This window comes from Felis catus, chromosome F2, assembly GCF_018350175.1.
Source record: "Felis catus isolate Fca126 chromosome F2, F.catus_Fca126_mat1.0, whole genome shotgun sequence".
NCBI lineage: Eukaryota > Metazoa > Chordata > Mammalia > Carnivora > Felidae > Felis > Felis catus.
In genome coordinates, this window is record NC_058385.1 from 23,231,451 (window position 1) to 23,252,844 (window position 21,394).

The 21,394-nt window shown below is 36.7% G+C and overlaps 1 protein-coding gene across 17 annotated transcripts in view; it reads right to left on the bottom strand.

Annotated features, from left to right (window-relative positions):
* Window positions 1-21,394, bottom strand: part of STAU2 (staufen double-stranded RNA binding protein 2) — a 311,608-nt gene that overhangs the window by 103,745 nt on the left and 186,469 nt on the right. For 15 of the 17 annotated variants that reach the window (XM_023248481.2, XM_023248479.2, XM_023248480.2 and 12 more), the window contains one exon: window positions 298-411. The exons of the other annotated variants lie outside the window; for them this stretch is intronic. In XM_023248481.2, the coding sequence (XP_023104249.1) occupies window positions 298-411 (114 nt within the window). The remainder of the gene's footprint in view (window positions 1-297; window positions 412-21,394) is intronic. 17 annotated transcript variants of the gene reach the window in all.

A 21,394-nucleotide genomic window follows, 5' to 3' on the forward strand; every position in this document is an offset into this window, starting at 1 on the left:
CCCTGCTTCCTATATGTAATTTTTAAACACGAAAATAACTTGTAGGGCAAATATAAGAAAATTTTGTATTTTAATTAATAATGAACTACCCACTAGAAGTCTAAAATGATTTAAATCTCCCAAGATCTTGGTTTCCCAACCCCCAAATTTTGGATTTTTAAAAATTCTAGCAGATGGTGCTAATGGGTAATGTATTAGGGAAAGCAAAGCTGTAGGTGTGCACATAACTTCCATTTTGATGGTCTCTGATTTCTCAGCTGGGCCATAATGCAGCAAAATGGCAGTGGCAAATTATACCTGATCATGGCTGGCTTCAATGGAGCTTCCAATAGCATGGAAAGTCATCTGCACAGGGGCTAATGTCAGACAGGTCACACACTCTTTGCCACTTTGTCTATCACAGTAGTGAACCTATAACAGAACACATGCAATCTGCTGAACGCCACTTGTAAGAGGGAGCCAGATACAATAGGTCCTTTCCAATAGGTCTAGATTTCCAGAAAAATTCAAATAATTTATGCAGAATATACTTCAAATATTTAAAAAGCTATCAAGGACCTTCCGATATCCAGGGAAAATCTATTAATTCCATTTTAAGTACTTTTGAGGTTTTAAAAGAGTCTCGGATATGCTTTATAAACTGCTTTACAGTATTATAGCTAGTAGAAAAATTCACAATTAAATACCATACCTATCTGTACAGTCCGGCTTTTCATAATGCATCATGCATAAAAGACTCAAGGGTAAGCATAAGTCAAAGTCCACTTGATTCCAATGGAATTTTGTCAACCTGAATTTTTGTTCATCTTTGACTCTACATGTGTGTGATTGCCAGTTAACTGCCAGTGATGTTCTTCTATTTCTACATTACAGTACACCCTATAAAACCACTGCTAAATATATATAGATATCACTACCTCATGTTCTGCTTGAAATTGACATTGTAATCAAATTGAATTAAAGTGAAATGATTTTTAATGTACAAACCAAAATAAAGTTACTATATTATTATTTTTCTTTCAGTTAAACACAAGCAACCATTATTAAAACCACATGTAAGACATTCCATATCAGAGGCAGGGTAAATGGGGGTAGAGGGAAGTGTGAGTCCATCTTCCCAGTGGGAAAATTTCCATCCTCTCATTTACCTACTTTCAGAAAAGTTCTTTCCAGCAGTTTTTATTTTCATTCTAAGCTAACAAAGTAAAAATAGCATTGCTTTTGTGATTAATGAAACGTGCCTATAGAATGGGATTCTTACTGATTGTTTTATAGGGAAAATTGGTTTTATTAGTTATAACTTGCTCAAACTGTTAAATTTACATAGATCTAGGCTAAAAGCTTAGGTGAAAATCTTGAATTTGTGAGGAAGAAAATTAAAATACACATATCAGTTCCCTGTGGCTTAATTCTAACTGCTGCATGATAATATCCATAATATACCTTTGTTATAGATTATGGTCCACGTATATTTTGTTATGGATAATATATATCTGACTGAAAATGACAACAATATGGATCTTGGTCTAATAGGTTAATAATTGAACATTGTTAAAGCAGTAGGGTTGTTAAGATTCACCATCAGTTTCCCTGAAGGTAGGGAAACATCCTGGAATCTATAAAAAGTAGTTTAGAGTTTAAATCAAGGCAATATACAAAGCTTGTTTCCAAAGTACTTTAAAGATTTTATGATAAAAATATTTTTTTCCAAGTTAACTTTGGGGGAAAAGATTTGACAGCAGTTCTAAATCACTGCACTATGCCTCCTAAGCAAGTTGAAAGGTCACTCAGTATATATGAGTTCAAGAATGTGGAAGTGTTGTTTACTATGCATCAGCTAAATATGATGGGGGGAATGAAACTTATCACATAACAGCTTTATGCAAAAGCCAATAAATGGTGACACTAAAATAGCTACAGTTCACAGCTATTTATGGTACCATTAAAGTATTATGTCTGATATAGTGCTATTATAAAACATGCTTTTTAAAATAAAATATAACCGCCCTTTGACATCAATTGAAAATCTGTATGAAAGACATGACACTTCCCTAAATACTCAAATTGATAGTGAATACACTTATATGTCAGCCAATTTACTGCAGTTCTAGTCTTCTTCTAGAGAAATGAAGATTATAAAGGACAGAAATACCACAAGACAATCCTAGTAGAAAATATAAACTCCCAGCTGCATTTCCATCCATGGCTTAGACACTATTACTGAAAGATTTAACTTTCTCCTAACTGTATACAATTCACTGTAAGCCTGCAATACCCTATGAAATATTATGCATCCTGCAGACATTCAATATTGGTGAACATGTATAACCTGTACATAACATAAATGTAGAGGTGTGAGTTTGCACACAGCTTCAAAGCAAATGTCAGAGCATCCAGTGAATGTGACAGAGATTGCTAATTATCCTCCAATATTCTTCCTCAGTAATTCCCAGCTGGCTACTTAAATGCTCAGGATAAAGTTCATATTTCTCAGCCTCCCTTGCATGTGGTTGAGTAGAACATAAATGTAACAGCTTCCTGGCAACTTTAAAAAGACATTTCAAGCGTGTGCCTTTTGCTCTTATTCTTGACTCGCTTTGTCAACCTGCTTGAAATGCGGGTGGATGTTAGCATCTTTTCACCATAGGACAAAGGCAGAAACCTAAAGATGGTAGGATGGTGAGTAGGCAGGATCCTGGGTCCCTGAAGACTTGATGGAACAGAACCATCACACTAGCTCTGGACTGCAAACTTACAGACCTTTATATGACAAAAGAATAAACATCTATTTTATTTAAGTCACTGGGCTTTTTATCACTTACAAAAGAACCTAATCCCAGGGGGACTTTTCCTCCTGCCCCAAAACTGACACCAGGACCCACAGCCAACAACAAAAGGATCTCTAAGGAGCTGCCAACATTTAGGGCAGGGACAGAGGAACTGGAAGAAACCAAATGCTGCCTCAAGAAAATCATGAATATCATCTACATGGAAGCCAGTAGGGAATGAAACCAGGCTAGGGTGGCATCTTCCCCTACCCTGGCCCCCTCCTGGCTTCCCAACATCAGAGTAGTAAGGCCATGAAATGAAGCAGGCAGATGGGGTGCCTAGGTGGCTCAGTCGATTAAGTGTCTGACCTCAGCTCAGGTCATGATCTCACAGTTCGTTTCAAGCCCTGCATTGGGCTCTGTGCTGGCAGCTCAGAGCCTGAAGGCTGCTTCTGATTCTGTATCCCTCTCTCTCTGCCCCTCCCCTGCTCACACTTTGTCTCTGTCTCTCAAAAATAAATAAATGTTAAAAAAAAAAAAAAAGAAAAAAAAATGAAACAGGTGGAGTATGGCAGAAGAGGTCTCAAAAGTCCCCACCCCACCGACCACAAAGACCACAAATATTCAAAGGCACCGAAGTGAGAGGAAGAGAAAAAGAAATCATTGCCCACCCTCCCTCCTCCAAGTGTCTTGAGCCAATCAACTGGCTTGCAATGCTGGGGATCGGAGTTTGGCATTTTACAGTGAACCAGACTCAATTTTTAAAATTAAAGGTAACCAGATATAAAGGAACATGAATGGGAGATCTGACAGAGCATGGAGGAAAGTGATGACTGGAGAAATATAAAATCACTCCACGTTTGTACCTTCACTGCACTGAGACTGCCCAATAAACCAGATAAAAACTATGCGAAAAATACAAGAAACTAGTGATTGAGGACACAGTTCCAAATTAAACAAAAAGTAGTAATATACAGAAAAGAGGCCTTAAGAAAGAGTCACATGTTACACACCACTCCACATCAGCCAGTCATAAAAATAAGTTTGATATGGCTCTTTTTAGTTATATATTTTCTTCTTGGATATAACAACATTAAAGTTCATAAAATTGTGAATGTCAAAAAAAATGTGTGAATGACATTTTGAAATTCATCCTCTGGCACGGAAAAATGCTTCTTATGATTCAAAGCATCAACAGAAGCCAGAATTCTGAGGACCACTAGCCTGAAATAATTAGGGTAATAAAATCATACTACATTCTGTAAGGCACAAATCTTTAGAACCGACACAGCAAAATCTGTTGTAACAGAGCAGTGTGTTCCTACAAATGTGGCTCTAAAAATTCCACTATGCAATGTCACAGGACCTTGATTTTGATTAAAGAAAAAGTTATATAAAGATAATTTTAGAAGACTACAAAAGTCATCTCCTATTGTACTTTAAGATTTACTATTTACAAATCATATCATTTTGCTATCTTTGGTACTTTAAAATGTAAGCAATTGATCTTGACGTTTATAATGTTATAGTTCTTGTTCTCAATTTATAACACTATCAACTAACACTTTGTTTCTTTCTCATGGATTTAAAAAAATTATTCCATGAAAAGATGGGCCAAAAATTTCAATATATGTAAATTAAACATGTGCCTTCCTTTGAAATTTGCAAATCTATGATAATTTTTATTTTAAAATAAGTTTCCTAGTTTGACTTGTAATCACATAAACCCAGATGAGATGCTGTAGTTGTGCATTCTAATACTAACTTTGCCAGTCCAGAGATTTCTCTTTCCTGAAGGGAAGACAAGCTACTCCAACTATTCATATAATTTAAAAAATAAAGAAAACTATCAAACCTTAGAGTAATTTACACTAAAAGCTACATATGTACATTTTTTCATGCCCACTTGAAACTATGAGGGGGCATCCAAATGAAAATGTAAATTCCCTACCTCCTACCTCCAAAAAAAAAAAAAAGAGTTGAATCAAACTGTTTCCTGCAGGGCTGAAACTCCTTGATGTTGCAGGACTACTAAATATTTTACTAATCTCAGCAGGAAACTGGTTAACTGCTTGTTTGTCAGATGTTTTTAATGGTCACCCACTGTGGGACAAAAATGAGGAGGGTATGAAAAAGACTCATGTTTAAAAACCGTTGCTCTCTGGATCACTAAGGAAAGATAAAGGCCCCTATATTCATATGTGATACCTAACAGAATCACTGTATCAAGAAAACGTGTGTGATTAGCACACCTCGAGTTCATGAACTGTGGAGCAGAGATCCCATTCCAGCCACTGCACAGATGCTCTGCATGAGCAATAAAGGCTGTAAGGAGCCAAAGAGTGACCGTCTCAACACTGGAACTTAGGATAAGGATGTCAAAACACGCTGGACTTTTGCAGTGTCTGCACAGTGGCCGTACAAAAGACCTGTATCTTTATTAACACAAAAAAACAGCATTTTCTTGGCAAAGTGTGAAACAGTATTACTTGATAAATATTGTCCTAATAAATAGCGTCAGTTGGTATTAAACGTTCTTAGCTGCTTTTTTAGATCACTTGATGACATGTAAATCATCTTATTTGGGTCAACTAGGGTCAACAGTAAAAAGCTACATTATGTTAGTTATTTAACTAATGAATTAATTTATATGTAATAGATAAAATGAGTTTCTCCATGAAAATCACTTAGAGCAATGCCTAGATCACGGTTAGCATTAAATAAATATATTAGATATTCTTCTTACTACAATTATAATACATCCCATAATAATGTACTAAAAGACATGACATGATATATAATCATTAAGAATAATATTATATTAGTATAATGCCTGCCACTGACGTTCTCTAAAATTTTTCCCAATCCTTTTCATAACTAAAATCAACTCCTTTGTAACTAAAATGTAAATATATATTTAACATGCTCAGTAATTTACCTGTGTTTTAGCTGTTTGAATAACCTGTTTTACTCTGCATGCAATATGCTTGTCATATTAACATCTCTAAAGGGATAAGTGAATGAACGAAATCACATTATAAAGACTGAGACTCAACTTGTAATTATCTTTTCTCTCTTTAAGAAATTCTATGCTTGGGATAAGCTTTGAGAGTTACAAGGCTATCTTTGGCATACAAAATCTAATAGGGATGTATAGATTTATTTCTAGTGTAAGTCACAGATAAAAATTGCCTAGCAAATTCAACAACAGATGTGTTATCTGTATTGTCAAGGGAGATAAATGCATTCTTACTTTAAGGGATGAGCGTGTACATGACAAAAATCCTAAATGTTTTTTCTTTGGTTTTTAGTTTCCACTTACTATGCCAGTGGAAGTTTAAGGAGGAAGTCAATTACTTAGAAAGTAAATTATACACACACATAGTTGTTTTGAGTTTGACACTTCCATCAAAAAAAACCCAAAACAAAACAAAAAAGCACTAGGTGATTTTTAACAGTCAATTTCATAGCTACCAGAAAAGAAGCTTCTGTCTCTTGTAGTGCATACTCATGTTTTCACATACCCACATATAACCATTTACATATTTATAAGAAGAGACACTAAAATCTACAGGGCTTTGAGAGAAAATTTTTTTTTAAGTTTTTATTTATTTCAAGAGAAGGAGAGAGCATGTGCACACGCACGTGAGTGGGGGAGAGGCAGAGAGAGGGGAGGAGAGAATCCCAAGCAGGCTCCATACTGTCAGTGCAGAGCTGGATGGGGGGCTCGAACTCATGAACCCTGAGGTCATGACCCAAACCAAAATCAAGAATCGGACGTTTTACCGACTGAGCCACCCAGGCACCCCTAAAGAAATAATTTTTTAACAAGAAAAACTTCTCCTAAGGTCAAAGGGCAGTTACAGTTATTTAGGCAATTAGTACACTACCAAAGTTAAACTAACACAATCTTCTCCCAATAGAGCCAACCAACTCTAATTTTCATGTATTAGAATTCTATCGTATTGAATAGCACTTCAAACAATGGAATCAAAGACAAGACCTTACAAATCTTCATTATATACCAGTGTACTTTATAATGGCATTTAATTATTTTTTTATAAAAATATCAGAATGTTTTTCTTTATACTCAGGAATTACAGATTTTAGAAACATACTGTATTTGTTTTTAAAATACAATTACTTTCATGATGCAAAGACCATTATGATGACTTTTACTTCCAGACAAGATGAAATAGATTTACTTTTCCCTATTCTTCCTGCTAAGTATAAGTAAAAGCTCCTGATATTATATATAAAACAAACATAAGAGGATTCAGGAAGGGGGGAAAGAAGAAGGAAGAATCTAAGCTAAGGATTTCAAGACCCAAGAAACAACAGAGTGGTGAACTCCTAAGTTTTCTCTTTGCCTTATACATCCTGGGCTGGGTGCTAAAGAAGCTGGCAACCTGAAAATGTCAATGGATATACAAAATAATAATAAAAATAATACTAATAATGCCAGAAGAAAATCTGCTTTCTCTGTTCAAAAGGCCAGAAAAGGAATAAATTAGCAAGACAGAAAACATTTAGACAATAACTGCCCTATTCCAGCCAAACACCATGGAAAAATTGGCAGACCCATCCTCACTCCCATCAGCAAAGGTCAACTGGGGAGCCTAGACTTCTATCCTTGCCAAATGAATGAGTTAACTCAATTCCCCAACTGGGGTGGTGACAGAGAAGTCTGAATGGGGAGTCATAGCTTTTATCCCTGCTGGATCCCTAGGCTTTGTCTCTACCTGGTGATAATGAGGCACACTATACCTTCTCACTGGGGTAGTTTCAGAACTGGCATAGTGGAGGGTCAGGACCTTCACCACTATTCAGCTATAATAAGTCCCCCTTCTCCGACAACAATGTCAACAGAACTCAGTGGAAAAAGTAAACTTCAACCCATAACAAGTAACAAGGTGGCACTCCTATACTCCTAGTTGGTGCAGTGTTAGGGTTGCTAAAACAGAAGACAAGTAAGACAGAGAGATTTATCATACCTGAAATGTCCAGGATTCAATAGAAAATCATTCATTATACCAAGAACCAGGATCTCAACTTGAATGACAAAAGACAATCATGAGATGCCAACACCAAGATGACATAGGTGTTAGATTCATCTGACAAATGTTTTAAAGGAGCCATTATAAAAATGCTTTAAAAGGCAATGACACACACATTTAAAAAATGAAAAAATGTAGTCTCCCCAAAGAAATTGAAGACATAAGAGGAATCAAATAGACATTTTATAACTGAACAATAAAATAACCAAAATTAAAAACTCACTGGAGAGGAGAGAAAAGATTTAGTACACTTATAGATAGAAAAATAGAAATTCCCCAATCTGGACAACAGAGAGAAAATAGACTGAGAAAAAATGAACAGAGCCACAGAAATTTCTGGGGCATAACAAAGATCTAATATTTGTGTCATCAGAATCCCAGAAGGAGGAGAGACAGTGATTGGGGCTAAAAATAATTTGAAGAAATAACGGCTAAAAATGTACACAATTTTGGTAAAAGATATAAGCCTATAGCTTCGAGAAGCTGGGCAAATCCTGAACAGAATAAACACAAAGACACAACATAATCAATCTTCTGAAAATTAAAGACAGAGAATAATCTTGGAAGCAGTGAGAGAGAAACAACTCCTGACCTACAGAGGTGAAACAATGGGACAGCAGTGTCTTGGCAGAAACCATGGAGATCATAAGGAACTGGCACAACATTTTTAAAGTGCTGAAAGAACTGTCAACCTAGAATTTTATATTGAGCAAAAATACCCTTAAGGAATGAGGGGAGTCCAAAACTTTCTCAAATGAGTGAAAATTTGAGTATAGGTTGCCAGTAGACCTACTCTAACAGAATGGCTAAAGTAAGTTTTTGAAACAGAAAGGAAATGATAAAAGCAGGGATCTTGGAACTCCATTGGGAAAGGAAGAAAAAACAGAAAGGAATAAAAGTGTTGGTAAATAAAATAGACTTTCCTTCTCTTCTTGAATTTTCTAAACTATGTTTGACATTGGAAACAAAAATTTTAACAGTGTCTGATATGGTTCTTACTCTTTGTGAAGGAAATATTTAAGAAAATTATATTATAAACAAAGCAGCATATGGGGGACTGAGAATGGTACAGCATCAATTCTGTGAGATTCTTACCAAAAATATGCTCAACCTCAACCAATCATGAGAAAATTTTAGAAAAACCCAATTCAAGAACATCCTACAAAATAAGTTATCACATTATTCAAAAGTGTTAAGATCATAGGGGGTACCTAGGTGGCTCAGTTGGTTAAACGACTCTTGATTTCAGCTCAGGTCATAATCTCGAGCCCTGCATCAGGGTCTGCATTCTCAGAGCAGAGCCTGTTTCAGATCCTCTGTCTCCTCTTTCTGCCCCTCCCTCATTCACGTTCTGTTTCTCTCTCTCTCAAAAATAAATAATAAGACATTAAAAAAAGGTATTAAGATCACGAAAGACTAAAGAACTGTTACTTGATTGGAAAAGATTTAAGAGACATTGCAACTAAATACCCTGTGGAATACTAGACTGGAGCCTGGACCAGAAAGAGGACACTCGTAGGAAAACCGGAAAATTTGAATAAGATTGTATCATCATTAATTTCCCAGTACTGACAATTATACTATGGTTATATCATTGCTAACATTAAGTTCTGTACTATATTTCTACCTAAGTTTAAAATATTTTTATTATTATTATTTTAAATGTTTATTTGTTTTTGAGAGAGACAGAGAGAGAGCGTGAGCAGGGAGGGGCAGAGAGGAGACAGTGAATTGTAAGGAGGCTCTGCATGGTCCCTGCAGAGCCCAATGTGAGGCTCAAATTCACAATCCATGAGATTGTGACCCGAGCTGAAGTCAGACACCTAACCGACTGAGCCACCCAGGTGCCCCTAAAATTATTTTTTAAAGGCCACTAATAAAAGAAAACCTTTAGTGCTTCAGAATAAAGGAGATAAGGAGAGGCCCAGCACCCATTAGAGTAGGTATCAGATAAACAAGTTTTTCTACGCATATCAGAGTTTTATATTAAAAGAATCTTTAAACACAAGAGAAGGTAATCAGTGGAGATTTTCTTTGCATTAGAAAAATAAAGTCACTGGGCAATGTGGTAGTTTCTACCTATGATATCAAAAGGAAAAAGGATGCAGGAAAAAAAAGTTTCTGGCAAAAAGCCTGGAAAATTACAGTATCCAAAGCATAATGACAAAGAAGCTAAAGGTTCTTCATTAAGTTAGAGATTTAGAGAGAAAAAAAATTGTTGACAGATGCCTAATCATGGGAAGCCTAGCAATGGGGACCAAGAAACTTGAACAAAGAAATATCAATAAATGCTACTTGATTTCCAAAAGGTAAGAAGTTGCTGCTTATGTTGCAAATGCAAAGTGGTAGGAAATACTACCTATGACAATTTTTTTTAGCTATTTTTATTTTTACTCTAAGACAATATGACTATCACTATCTGAACTTTCTCCTCTATCATGAATGTCATTACAAAAAATTTCCGCTGAAATCATTTTTAATAGGGAGCAGGAACCAACAAATTCTATCAGGTTCTTCTTTTTAGCAGTTGGCAAGAAGTTGATGGAGAACCAGAAGAGACTACTATTGCAGAAGCCAAGAGAATAGAAAGTTTAAGATAAGAGACAAGGTTCAGAGTTTGAGTCCAGCCAGGTTAACTGCTTCAGAAAACAAAACCCAACACTATGCAGAGGAATGTAACAGAATCCAGAGTCTCTATAATGTATCATCGACAATTGTCAGGATTCAATCCAAAATTACTTGACCTATAATGAACAGGAAATGGTGACTCATACTTAAGGGAAAAGGCAATCAATAGAGACCAAATCCAATATATCTGATGTTGAAATGAGCAGAAAAGGTGTTTAAAGCCAAGCACCTATTTTTCTTAAAGAAGTAAAGGAAAATACAAGCATAATGCATGAATGGACAGGAAATCTCAGCAGAAAAACCAAAACTTGGAAAGAACCATATGGAAATTCTAGAAATGAAAATACAATATCCAAAGTTTAAAGAAAAATTCACTGGATGAAGGAGATACACAAAAGAGTCGGTAACTTATAGATCAATGAAATAATACAATTTAAAGTTCAGAGAAGGGGTGACTGGGTGGCTCAGTTGGTTAAATGTCTGACTTTGGCTCAGGTCATGATCTCACAGTATGTGGGTTTGAGCCCCGCGTCAGGCTCTGTGCTGACAGCTTGAAGCCTGAAGCCTGCTTCAGATTCTGTGTCTCCCTCTCTCTGCCCCTCCCCGCTCACACTCTCTCAAAAACAAATAAACATTAAAAATTGTTTAAAAAGTAAAATAAAGTTCAGAGAAAACAATTTTTTTTTATGAATAAAGGCTCAGGAATCTGGGATAATATTTTAAAAAATGCACGTAAATGGAGTCCCAGAAGAAAAGAGAGAAAGGGGGCAAAAAATTTACTCAAAGAAAATATGGCCCCATATTTCTCAAATTTGATGAAAGCAATAAATATACAGTGAGTTCAACAATGGCTCTCAGAAGATATGTCCAAGTCCTAACCTCTATACTTTTGAATGTGAACTTATTTGGAAATAGGCTCTTTGCAGACGAAATTGAGTATGTCAAGATCATCCTGGTAGAGAGATAATATTTGCAACACAAAGGACTTATACCCAGAATAGAAAAAGGACTCTCATAACTCCATAATAAGAACAACAACAAAAAAAAACCCAATTAGAAACTGGGCAAAGATGTGAACATTTCACAAAGATATATAATTGGCCAATAAGCACATGAAAAGAAGTTCATCATATGGGTCATCAATGAAATACAAATTAAAATATAAATGAGATACTGCTATAGTCTTAGTAGAATAAGACTGATCATGTCAATACATGAAACCCTCATACACTGCTAGTAGGAATGTTATATGTTACAGTATATTGAAAAAAAAATCTGATAGTTTGTTATAAATCTGTGTGAACGCTTACCATGGGACCCAACAATTTTACTCCAAGAAATTTTTCCAAGAGAATTAGAAAGATGTCTGCATAAAATCTTGTACATGTGGGCACCTGGGTGGCTCAGTCAGTTAAGCAGCCAACTCTTGATTTCAGCTCAGGTCATGATCTCATAGTTCTTGAGTTTGAGCCCCATGTCAGGCTCTTCACTGACAGCGTGAAGGATCCACTGACTGTGTGGGATTCTCTTTCTCCCTCTCTTTCTGCCGCTCTACATCTCTCTCTCCCAAATAAATAAATGTTAAAAAAATCTTTTAAGAATCTTGTACAAGAATAATCATAAACAGCTTTATTCATAATAGCACCAAACTGAAAACAACTCAAATGTCCATCAACAGGTAAACTGAGAAACAATTTGTGGCATACATCCATATAGTGGACAAGTAGTTAAAAAAAAAGAAACTACTGATATATGCAACATGGATGAATTTCAGAAACATTACAAGTGAATGATGGGGTGCCTGGGTGGCTCAGTCGGTTAAGCGGCCGACTTCGGCTCAGGTCATGATCTCTTGGTCCGTGAGTTCAAGCCCCGCGTCGGGCTCTGTGCTGACAGCTCAGAGCCTGAAGCCTGTTGCAGATTCTGAGTCTCCCTCTCTCTGACCCTCCCTTGTTCATGCTCTGTCTCTCCCTGTCTCAAAAATAAATAAAACGCTAAAAAAAAAAAAAAAATTAAAAAAAAAAAAACATTACAAGTGAATGAAAAAAGCCAGATGCAAAACTGCATGCTGTATGGTTCCATTTTTATAAAATTCCTGAAAAGGCAAAACTACTCTTTAGTTACAAAAGGACAGCTTGGTTATCTGTAGCCATGGGGGGGGGGGGTGGTAGTGAGGAAAACAGGCTACAAAGAGGCACCAGGATTATAGTAATAGAAATATCCTCATCTTGACTGCGGTGGCAGTCACATGGTTGCACACATTTTTCAAAACTACATGATAAAATGGGTGTGTTTATATAGCCAATATGGTTGATTCAAACATTTAAAAAGCACAGCTATCTTTGACACAACAGTTGGAGACACTAAGTCATTGCATGTACTTCTAAATAATCATAATTAATCTCACAATTAGTTTCCTAACAACTGTTACCTTAGGATGTTAATATCATTTGAGTTTATCATGTGTTCAGATATGATTATCTGTTCTTCCACCTGTCCCCTGCCCCTCCTCCACATCCCACCTCCTCCACATCCGTTTTATGGTAGCTCCATGAGGGCACAAACCCTGTCACTTATACTATATCCTCAGGGCCAAGAAGTATACTTGGCCTGTAGGCGGTGCTCAATATATTGCAGTTGAATTAATGGCTAAATGAACCCTTTACACTGTTAGCATTCATCTGGAATTTCTCCTACAGTATTACCCATTTCCCCTAATCAAACTTACCTACTTCTATGGTTTCAATTACATCTAAATAAAGAGGACCCTCCAATCTGTGTGTCCTATCCTTTTTTGCTGATCCCCAGATGCATTTACAACTGTACTGGACACCTTTATTTCAGGCAACTTAAATTCCACATGTTTAGCCATTAAACATTAATTTCTTCTAAGTTTATTCATCTCATCCACACTAAACATAAAACCCTGCCCAAGTCACATCACGTTCATACTATCCTACTTTATTTCACTCCTGGAAATTCCTGAAAAAGTAGTCTACGTATCCTCAAATAGTCTCTACTTACTCTTTAACATAGATACATCTTGCTGCCACCTTGACCAGGCTAGTGAAAGCGTCCTCACAGAAATCAGCACAAGAGATGATTTAATTCTCTCAGTTGTACCTTAGACAACTGTACCTCAGGCCCACTCCTCTATGCCCACCAGCTCTGCCCTAATTCAGTCTTTGTTATTTCTCTCCTGGATTCACACAAAACCACTTTGGTTGGTCTTTTTGCTACCAATCATGTCTCTTTTTTGTCTAGTTCATCCTTTGTATCACTGGTAGAACTGTCTTTCTACAATACAAAACCAATGTCACTACCCTTTGAAAAGTTAAGTTCCTGGTCTCTGCCTAACAGCTAAAATCCAAACTCCCAGCAACACACAGCTTTTCAGTCTCCCTGCCAGCCACTTCCACTTTGACTCTAAGCATTTTCTGAAATGCTGTGTCCTTTCATTTCTTCAGTGCTTGGCTTCTGCCTGCTATTCTTATTCACCTGAAAATTCTATGTGCTCTTTAAAAGTTATTTCAAATGTCTCATCCGCTGTTCTTCCCTAATTCCTTCGGTCAGAGCTGTTCGTTCTTATTTGTGATTCTTGACATGGCTAACTACACCTAAAGTGAACACTTACCAGGTGACCCTTATGCCTCTTACTATGGGGGTAGACATTACATACATTATTTCATGCAGATGCTACAAATCTTTAATTATTCTTATCAAACGGTTGTGTAATGTTCAAACAATGATCCTTGGAGATAGGACTAATTTATGGTAGTGGCCAACCTTTGGCATATTGGTTTTATTGACCTGTCTGTGCTCAACTTGACCATAATTCCTACTGTGTCCAGTGCTTGGCATGTTACCTATCATGTGTAGGTACTTATTAAGTGTTTGCCCAGAAAGGAATAAGCAGATGTCCCATTTCCTGTTCTTCAGCCAAACCAATTCCAGTATTCAATGGGCTGACAAACTCTGTAGCCAGATTTAACTTCATATCCATCTAGTTCTTTCACATACTGAGATTACTGAAAACTAATGCATTAGCTACTATTTTTCTCTTAATAAGGTTTATTCAAGCTGTCACTGTATCATCTTCAAACTGCGGTCTTTGTTTCCTCAAATGTTCCAATTTAGGACTGGATTCTGGGCTTTTCTTAAACTTAAAAAAATGACAGTAATACAGACAAAAACATGTTGAAAGTTTTCAAATATCCCTTATCTCTGACAAGTAAGTCTGCCTTTTGATGTGACCCTGTTAAGATGGCAGAACTTTCCAGAACCTAAACTCTGTCAGGGTTTAAAATTAATAATTCCACATGGGGAAATGAGTAAACTACATTGCTAATAGAAAGCTTTTACTTGTGTAGTCCCTCAAATGTGTATTTACATAATAAAATTTTATGCAGAATAAAATTCAAACTTCCTTCCAGCTCAAAAGAGTTAGAACTCTTAAATAACTCAGACTCAGTTATGTATCTAATAGAGGGCATAAATGGATTAATAAAATCAATAACTAAACCACTATCTAGAAGACCATGGACCTCCACCACAAACTTAGTCCTACTTACAGGGATCAATCTCCAAATACTATACAACAGTTTGATTTAAAATAATACAAAGATCTGGGTGCCTTGGTGGCTCAGTTGGTTAAGCATCTGATTCTTGATCTTAGCTCAGGGTTGTGAGTTCAAGCTCTGCACTGGGCTCCACGCTGGTCGTAAAGCCTACTTAAATCAGTAAATGTCAGTTTCATTTCCTTATTTACCCACATATTTCCAAAATGAAGCATGCGCCTGCTATCTTAGTTTGTTTTTTTCAGTGTGCAGAAAATCCTTTACGTGCAATAATTCCACATATTGCTCTCTTTTTCAAGATTTATCCTGGGTGAGAAGAGAACAATACATATGAAATTTTAACCACAGTCACTAATGAAAAAAATCTTAGACACAGCTGATTGCTGGAGAGAGAAAAATAGATCATTTCAACATGACTCAGAATGAGCACAGGTATATTGCTATTTGCCCAACATGAAGAGACTCGATGGGTAGAACAGTTAATCTCATGTCCCTAAGTAAAAATCCTATTATTGCCGACTTTTTCTAGCAAAAGGAAATTTAATTCACCTTTAGATGAAAAATAATTTCTTCAAAGATTTGATTTTCTTTTTAATTTTTTTTTCAACGTTTATTTATTTTTGGGACAGAGAGAGACAGAGCATGAACGGGGGAGGGGCAGAGAGAGAGGGAGACAGAATCGGAAACAGGCTCCAGGCTCTGAGCCATCAGCCCAGAGCCTGATGCGGGGCTCGAACTCACGGACCGCGAGATCGTGACCTGGCTGAAGTCAGACGCTTAACCGACTGCGCCACCCAGGCACCCTATGATTTTCAAATGATTCCAAGTAGAATTCTCATGCTGAGCTGAAGTTTGATACAAACAGAGAAAGCTAGGTACTTCTACTTGGGGAAGACACATTAATGACAGCCTTTGTTTTTTTCTGTACCACATCAAAGTCACGGTGGTAGGAAAGGCTCTTTCCATGTTTGTATAGTACTTTTTCTTTGAAATACCTTATATGTCTTACTATGTGCGTACTGGCACATCAAGGCTCCAAGATGAATGTCTTTGTCCTTTTGAGTTCCATGGTTGTACTCTGTAGTGACTTAGGGTGAAGTGAGTCCAGAATAAATGCATGTAGTAATAAGGGACTATTTTACTCAAGGCTTGCCTGATTCTTACCTATATTATTGTTACTGATCATGGTTTATATGCATCAGGATTTCTTTCTTTCAACCAGAAGTTTTTTTCTATAGAGTTAGAAATTTCAGCAAAATGAGTTGATAGATAATTCCACTGGTTTTTACAGAAGTAGTTTTGTATATATGTAGTCTGCATACTTTTGGGAGTCTGGCAAAATATGTCAAGGTATAATGATACCAGAGACAATAAGTCAGTCTGCACAAACTTGGGTTGCCCATTTGAAGAACTAACCTGAAATTTAGGGTCACTATAGAAACACCAAGCCTTTGGGAGAGTTCAAATACTAAACCAAGTCTCCAACGTCTTTGGAAAGTAGTAAAGGCCAAATCCAAAAGGGATTTTTAAAGAATGACTGCAGGGGTGCCTGGGTGGCTCAGTCGGTTGAGCATCTGACTCTTGATTTCAGTTCAGATCATGATCCCTAGGTGCTGGGATCAAGCCCTGCATAGGGCTCTGTGCTAAGCAGCAGAGCGCGCTTAGGATTCTCTCTCTCTCTCTCTCTCTCTCTCTCTCTCTCTCTCCCCCTCTGCCCCAAGTGTGTTCTCTAAAACTAACTAACTAAATAAATAAATTTTTAAAACAAGCAACTGCAAATCAGAGCAGAATCTGTTGACCCCATGCCAAACCCACAAATGTATTTTACTCATTGCACTCTGAGTAACTTCTCCCCATTTTATACAGCCATTTCTGTAGTGGCATAGATGAAAATTTGGGCTGAGAAATAATGTAGTAAGTTATGTTTCAAGGATAAATTTAAAATTGGGGAAAAACATATTTCTAAGTGGGGGGGTATATGTATATGCATGATTTCTTTCTCCATATTCTACGAAAAAAACCTACAAAGTTTAATTTATATTGCTCTTTGAAAAAAATAGATCCCTCATTCTTAAAAAAAAAAGCTGCAAATAGCCTCTTTGATGATAAATACTTGGATTATAAAAAATGAGGTACAGGGAAGAATGGAAAAGGAAAGACAAAAGGTTGATTCTCAGATTGGTCAGCTACCTTCCATACTAATTTTTTTTATTTTTATTTTTTTTTTAAACGTTTATTTATTTTTGGGACAGAGAGAGACAGAACATGAACGGGGGAGGGGCAGAGAGAGAGGGAGACACAGAATTGGAAACAGGCTCCAGGCTCTGAGCCATCAGCCCAGAGCCCGATGCTGGGCTGGAACTCACAGACCGCGAGATCGTGACCTGGCTGAAGTCGGACGCTTAACCGACTGCGCCACCCAGGCGCCCCTTCCATACTAATTCTTAATGGAATCTGTATTACGGCCATATTCTTAAAACGTTATATGCCATAGGGGCGCCTGGGTGGCTTAGTCAGTTGAACGTCCATCTTTGGCTCAGGTCATGATATCATGGCTTGTGGGTTCAAGCCCCACATCAGGCTCTGTACTGACAGCTCAGAGCCTGGAACCTGCTTCGGATTCTGTGTCTCCCTCTCTCTGTGCCCCCTCCCCTGCTTGCGCTGACTCTCTCTCTCAAAATAAATAAATGCTAAAAAAATTTTTTTAATGTTATATGCCATATATGTTAAAATAAATATTTAAAGGAAGCCTGTAACTGTAAAATAAGCCTGCTATAATCATATTAAACTTCATAAAAGGAGATAAAACCAGTTGAAATGTATTAAGTTTGAATTGTATTTGAAAGAAAGATTTTAAGTAGGTATTTTAAAGCTTTCTACTGACATTTTCATCTTGCTAGAAACAGTACTAACATCTAAAACTCAAAATAATAAAAAAAAAACCCTCTATAAAACCCTCCTTGATTTTGTAAAAATAATTATGGTTTAACTAAGACGACAACTATTTCTTTGTTTATATTCTTAATGTGAAAAAAGCAAACCTAGCTTATAGTTTATCCAGAGGTTTCAAAATCAACACCATTCAATGGATGATGATCACAAAAAGGGGACAGAGAATAGCAAACTGAAATTAAATTCATCTAGAAAGGATAACTTGCTAAAAGAATTAATTTTCATTTCCAATCAAATCACTTTTCTAATGACTCATTTAAATAGAGCATGATACTATGATTTATAAGAAATATACATTTGGTCTTCACCCCTTTTTTCTGATACTAGCTCCCCATATCCTTGGTATTTCCTAAGTATTGAAAGCGATAGAGTCATTTGCTAAGGATGGGAGCTGATCGCCAATGGAGCCAAACAATGATTAGAGGGTTAGAGCTTTCAGTCCCATCCCCCTGACCTTGGGGGATGGGAGAGGGGCTGGAGGTTGAATCAATCGCCAATGGTCAATGATTTAACCAATCGTGGCTTCATAATGAAGTCCAAAAGGACAGGATTCTGAGAGCTTCTGGGTTGGTGAGCACATGGAGGTGCTGGGAAGGTGGTGCGCCAGGAGAAGGCGGGGAAGCTCTGTGCCCTTCCCTCTGGCTGCTCTGACTTATATCCTTTCACAATAAACGGGTGATCTAGGAAGTAAAATTCTCGGAGTCCTGGGAGTTGCTCTAGCAAATTACTGAACCTGAGGAGGAGGTTGTGGGAACCTCTGATTGATGGCTGGTCAGTCAAAAGTACAGGCAGCAACCTGGGCTTGCTACTGGCATCTAATAGTTGGTGGGGAGGGCTGAGGGTGTCTTGCAGGACTGAACCCTTGACCTGGGGCATCTGATGCTGTCTCCATGGAAACAGTATTGGAATTGAGTTGAATTCTGACACCTTGCTGGTGTCCTGAGAATTACTTGGTGCTGTGTGGGAACCACCCTACCCATACACATACACTGGAATTAGTACAAGAACCAAAAGACAAAGAAACTGTTTATATCTAATTATACAAATCTAGATTTCTAATAAAATTAGTATGGCCAAGCATATTAATGTTATAACTTAGAATAACGTAAATTATAACACAACAAAACAAAATCTACTTCAGTTCAAATGCACAGCATTTCAAGAATGTCTCCGCCATAATAACTGTCTTTAAAAAGCTGAATAGTTACAGGGCACCAGGTTGGCTCAGTTGGTTAAGCGTCTGACTTCAGTGCAGGTCTCCCAGTTCATGAGTTCAAGCCCCGCATCGGGATCTGTGCTGACAGCTCAGAGCCTGGAACCTGCTTCAGATTCTGTGTCTCCCTCTCTCTCTGCCCCTCCACTACTCACGCTCTGTCTCCATCTCTCTCTCTCTCAAAAATAAGTAAACATTAAAAATTTAAAGAGCTGAATAGTTTCGGGGTGCCAGGATCAGTCAGTTTAGCATCTGACTCTTTTGGCTCAAGTCATGAGCTCACAGTTCATGAGTTTGGGCCCCGCATAGGGCTCTGAGCTGGCAGCGCACAGCCTGCTTGGAATTCTCTCTCTCTCTCTCTCTCTCTCTCTCTCTCTCTCTCTCTCTCTCTCTCTTCCCCTCCCCGCTCACATCGTCTCTCTCAAAAATAAATAAAAACTTAAAAAAACTTTTCTTGCTAGAAAATAATAAGACAATCAATAAGAACATTCAGACTTTAAAAGAGGATAGTTAAAATGCACTCAATAAAACTTCAAAGAAACACTCATTTATGACAGGGATCCAGACGCTTGCATCTAAAATATGATAAAACTTAAGGTGAGCCCAAACAGTGATAAAAGTACCAAGAATGTGCAGGTGTTCAGTCACATTCTGCTCTGTGAAGTCAGCTTTATTAATAACTTTAATTGCATAATAATTTTAATTATTTTGTAGATTTAAGCAAAAAATGTGAGCTTAATACCTACATTCTAGTAAGCAAATAGGCTTTCTGTAATTTATAAATTTCAATTAAAGATTGAGTAATGAAAAAAATTTAAAGTTAAAACAACTTAGTTTTCAGTATACTAATATATTTTTACTTTGTAATACAATATAGCTGTCACATACAAAGGCTCTGATAGGCTTAAATCAAATTTCAAATGGTCAAGGAAGGCCAAAGAAGGGTTTATACAATATTCAATAAGCAGTAATATCTATTCAATGTACAATAACAAAATAAAAAAGTACTAACCTAGAAACACAGAAAAAGAATTTATTGTTTTAAATTCCAGAAAGAAAAATAACAGAATAGCATGAAATCCATAACAAGCTGACCCTGTAACTTCTAAACTACAGTCCAGTTGAAACATTTAAGAAAGAGAAACAGTCTACATGTTCTTCTACCATGTAAAGATACCTGATAAAGTTAGTAACCTACAAACTCTCAACTATGAAGAACCTTTTACTGTGACATCATGAAGATATGCCATGTGCCTGAGAAGACACTAAGCCATTTCCCACAAAGATTCTGTTCACTGCTCAGATGCAGGCTGTGATCTCTCCGTGACACAGGATTTCACTCAATACCAAGCTCATTCGACCAAAGAAGCACAGTAATGTTTTCAAACCATCTGTTTATGTTCATTAGTATGTAAAAATCACAGTACACGAATTTGGAAATGTTTAACTTGTCATAAATAAGAGTATATCATCTTAGCATAAGCTTTATAAAGAGGTCTGAGCAGTCAGCCCAATAATAAGGGAAACAGACTCTCCATTTTGACTAAAGTAATTATAAAATTATAATGGTTATCATTACCAAGAATTAACAAATAAATACAAATTAAAAAATGTAAGTAGTTTTTCCGGCAGCAAAATTACATCTACCATAATAACATCTCCAAGCAAAAAAATCAATTCAGAGCTTGAATGTATTTTGTGCTTTGTTTCTATAAAAATGCAGTGTTATTCTCAGACATTTCTAAATGACTAGGTTTGTAAATAAGCAGTGAATTTCTTTTCATCACAGTTTATTTCTAGTTCATTGTGTGCAGATTATAGATAGAACTAAGAATTATTAGCTTTTCTCCAGTACTTTAACTATATGAATCAAGGTCTTTTTATTTTAAACAGTGATTTATTGTCATTCTTAATGTAAACAACAAAAACAAATTCTAAAATTTTTTAACTTTAAATCAAGTGTTTAAAATTTCAGACGACAGAGCCAATAAGTGATAACAGCTTCTTCAATTCATATTAATAGTCTGATTAAAAACACTAACGATTACCTGGCAATAGATTTGAAAGAATCGGGTTTCTGTGAAGGCAAACAAACCAACCAACAAACAAACAAACAAACAAACAAAAAACCATGCAAAATACCTGCCAAAACACAAGATCTTCTTTCTGATTTCATATCTAAACTGGTAAAATTTTTAT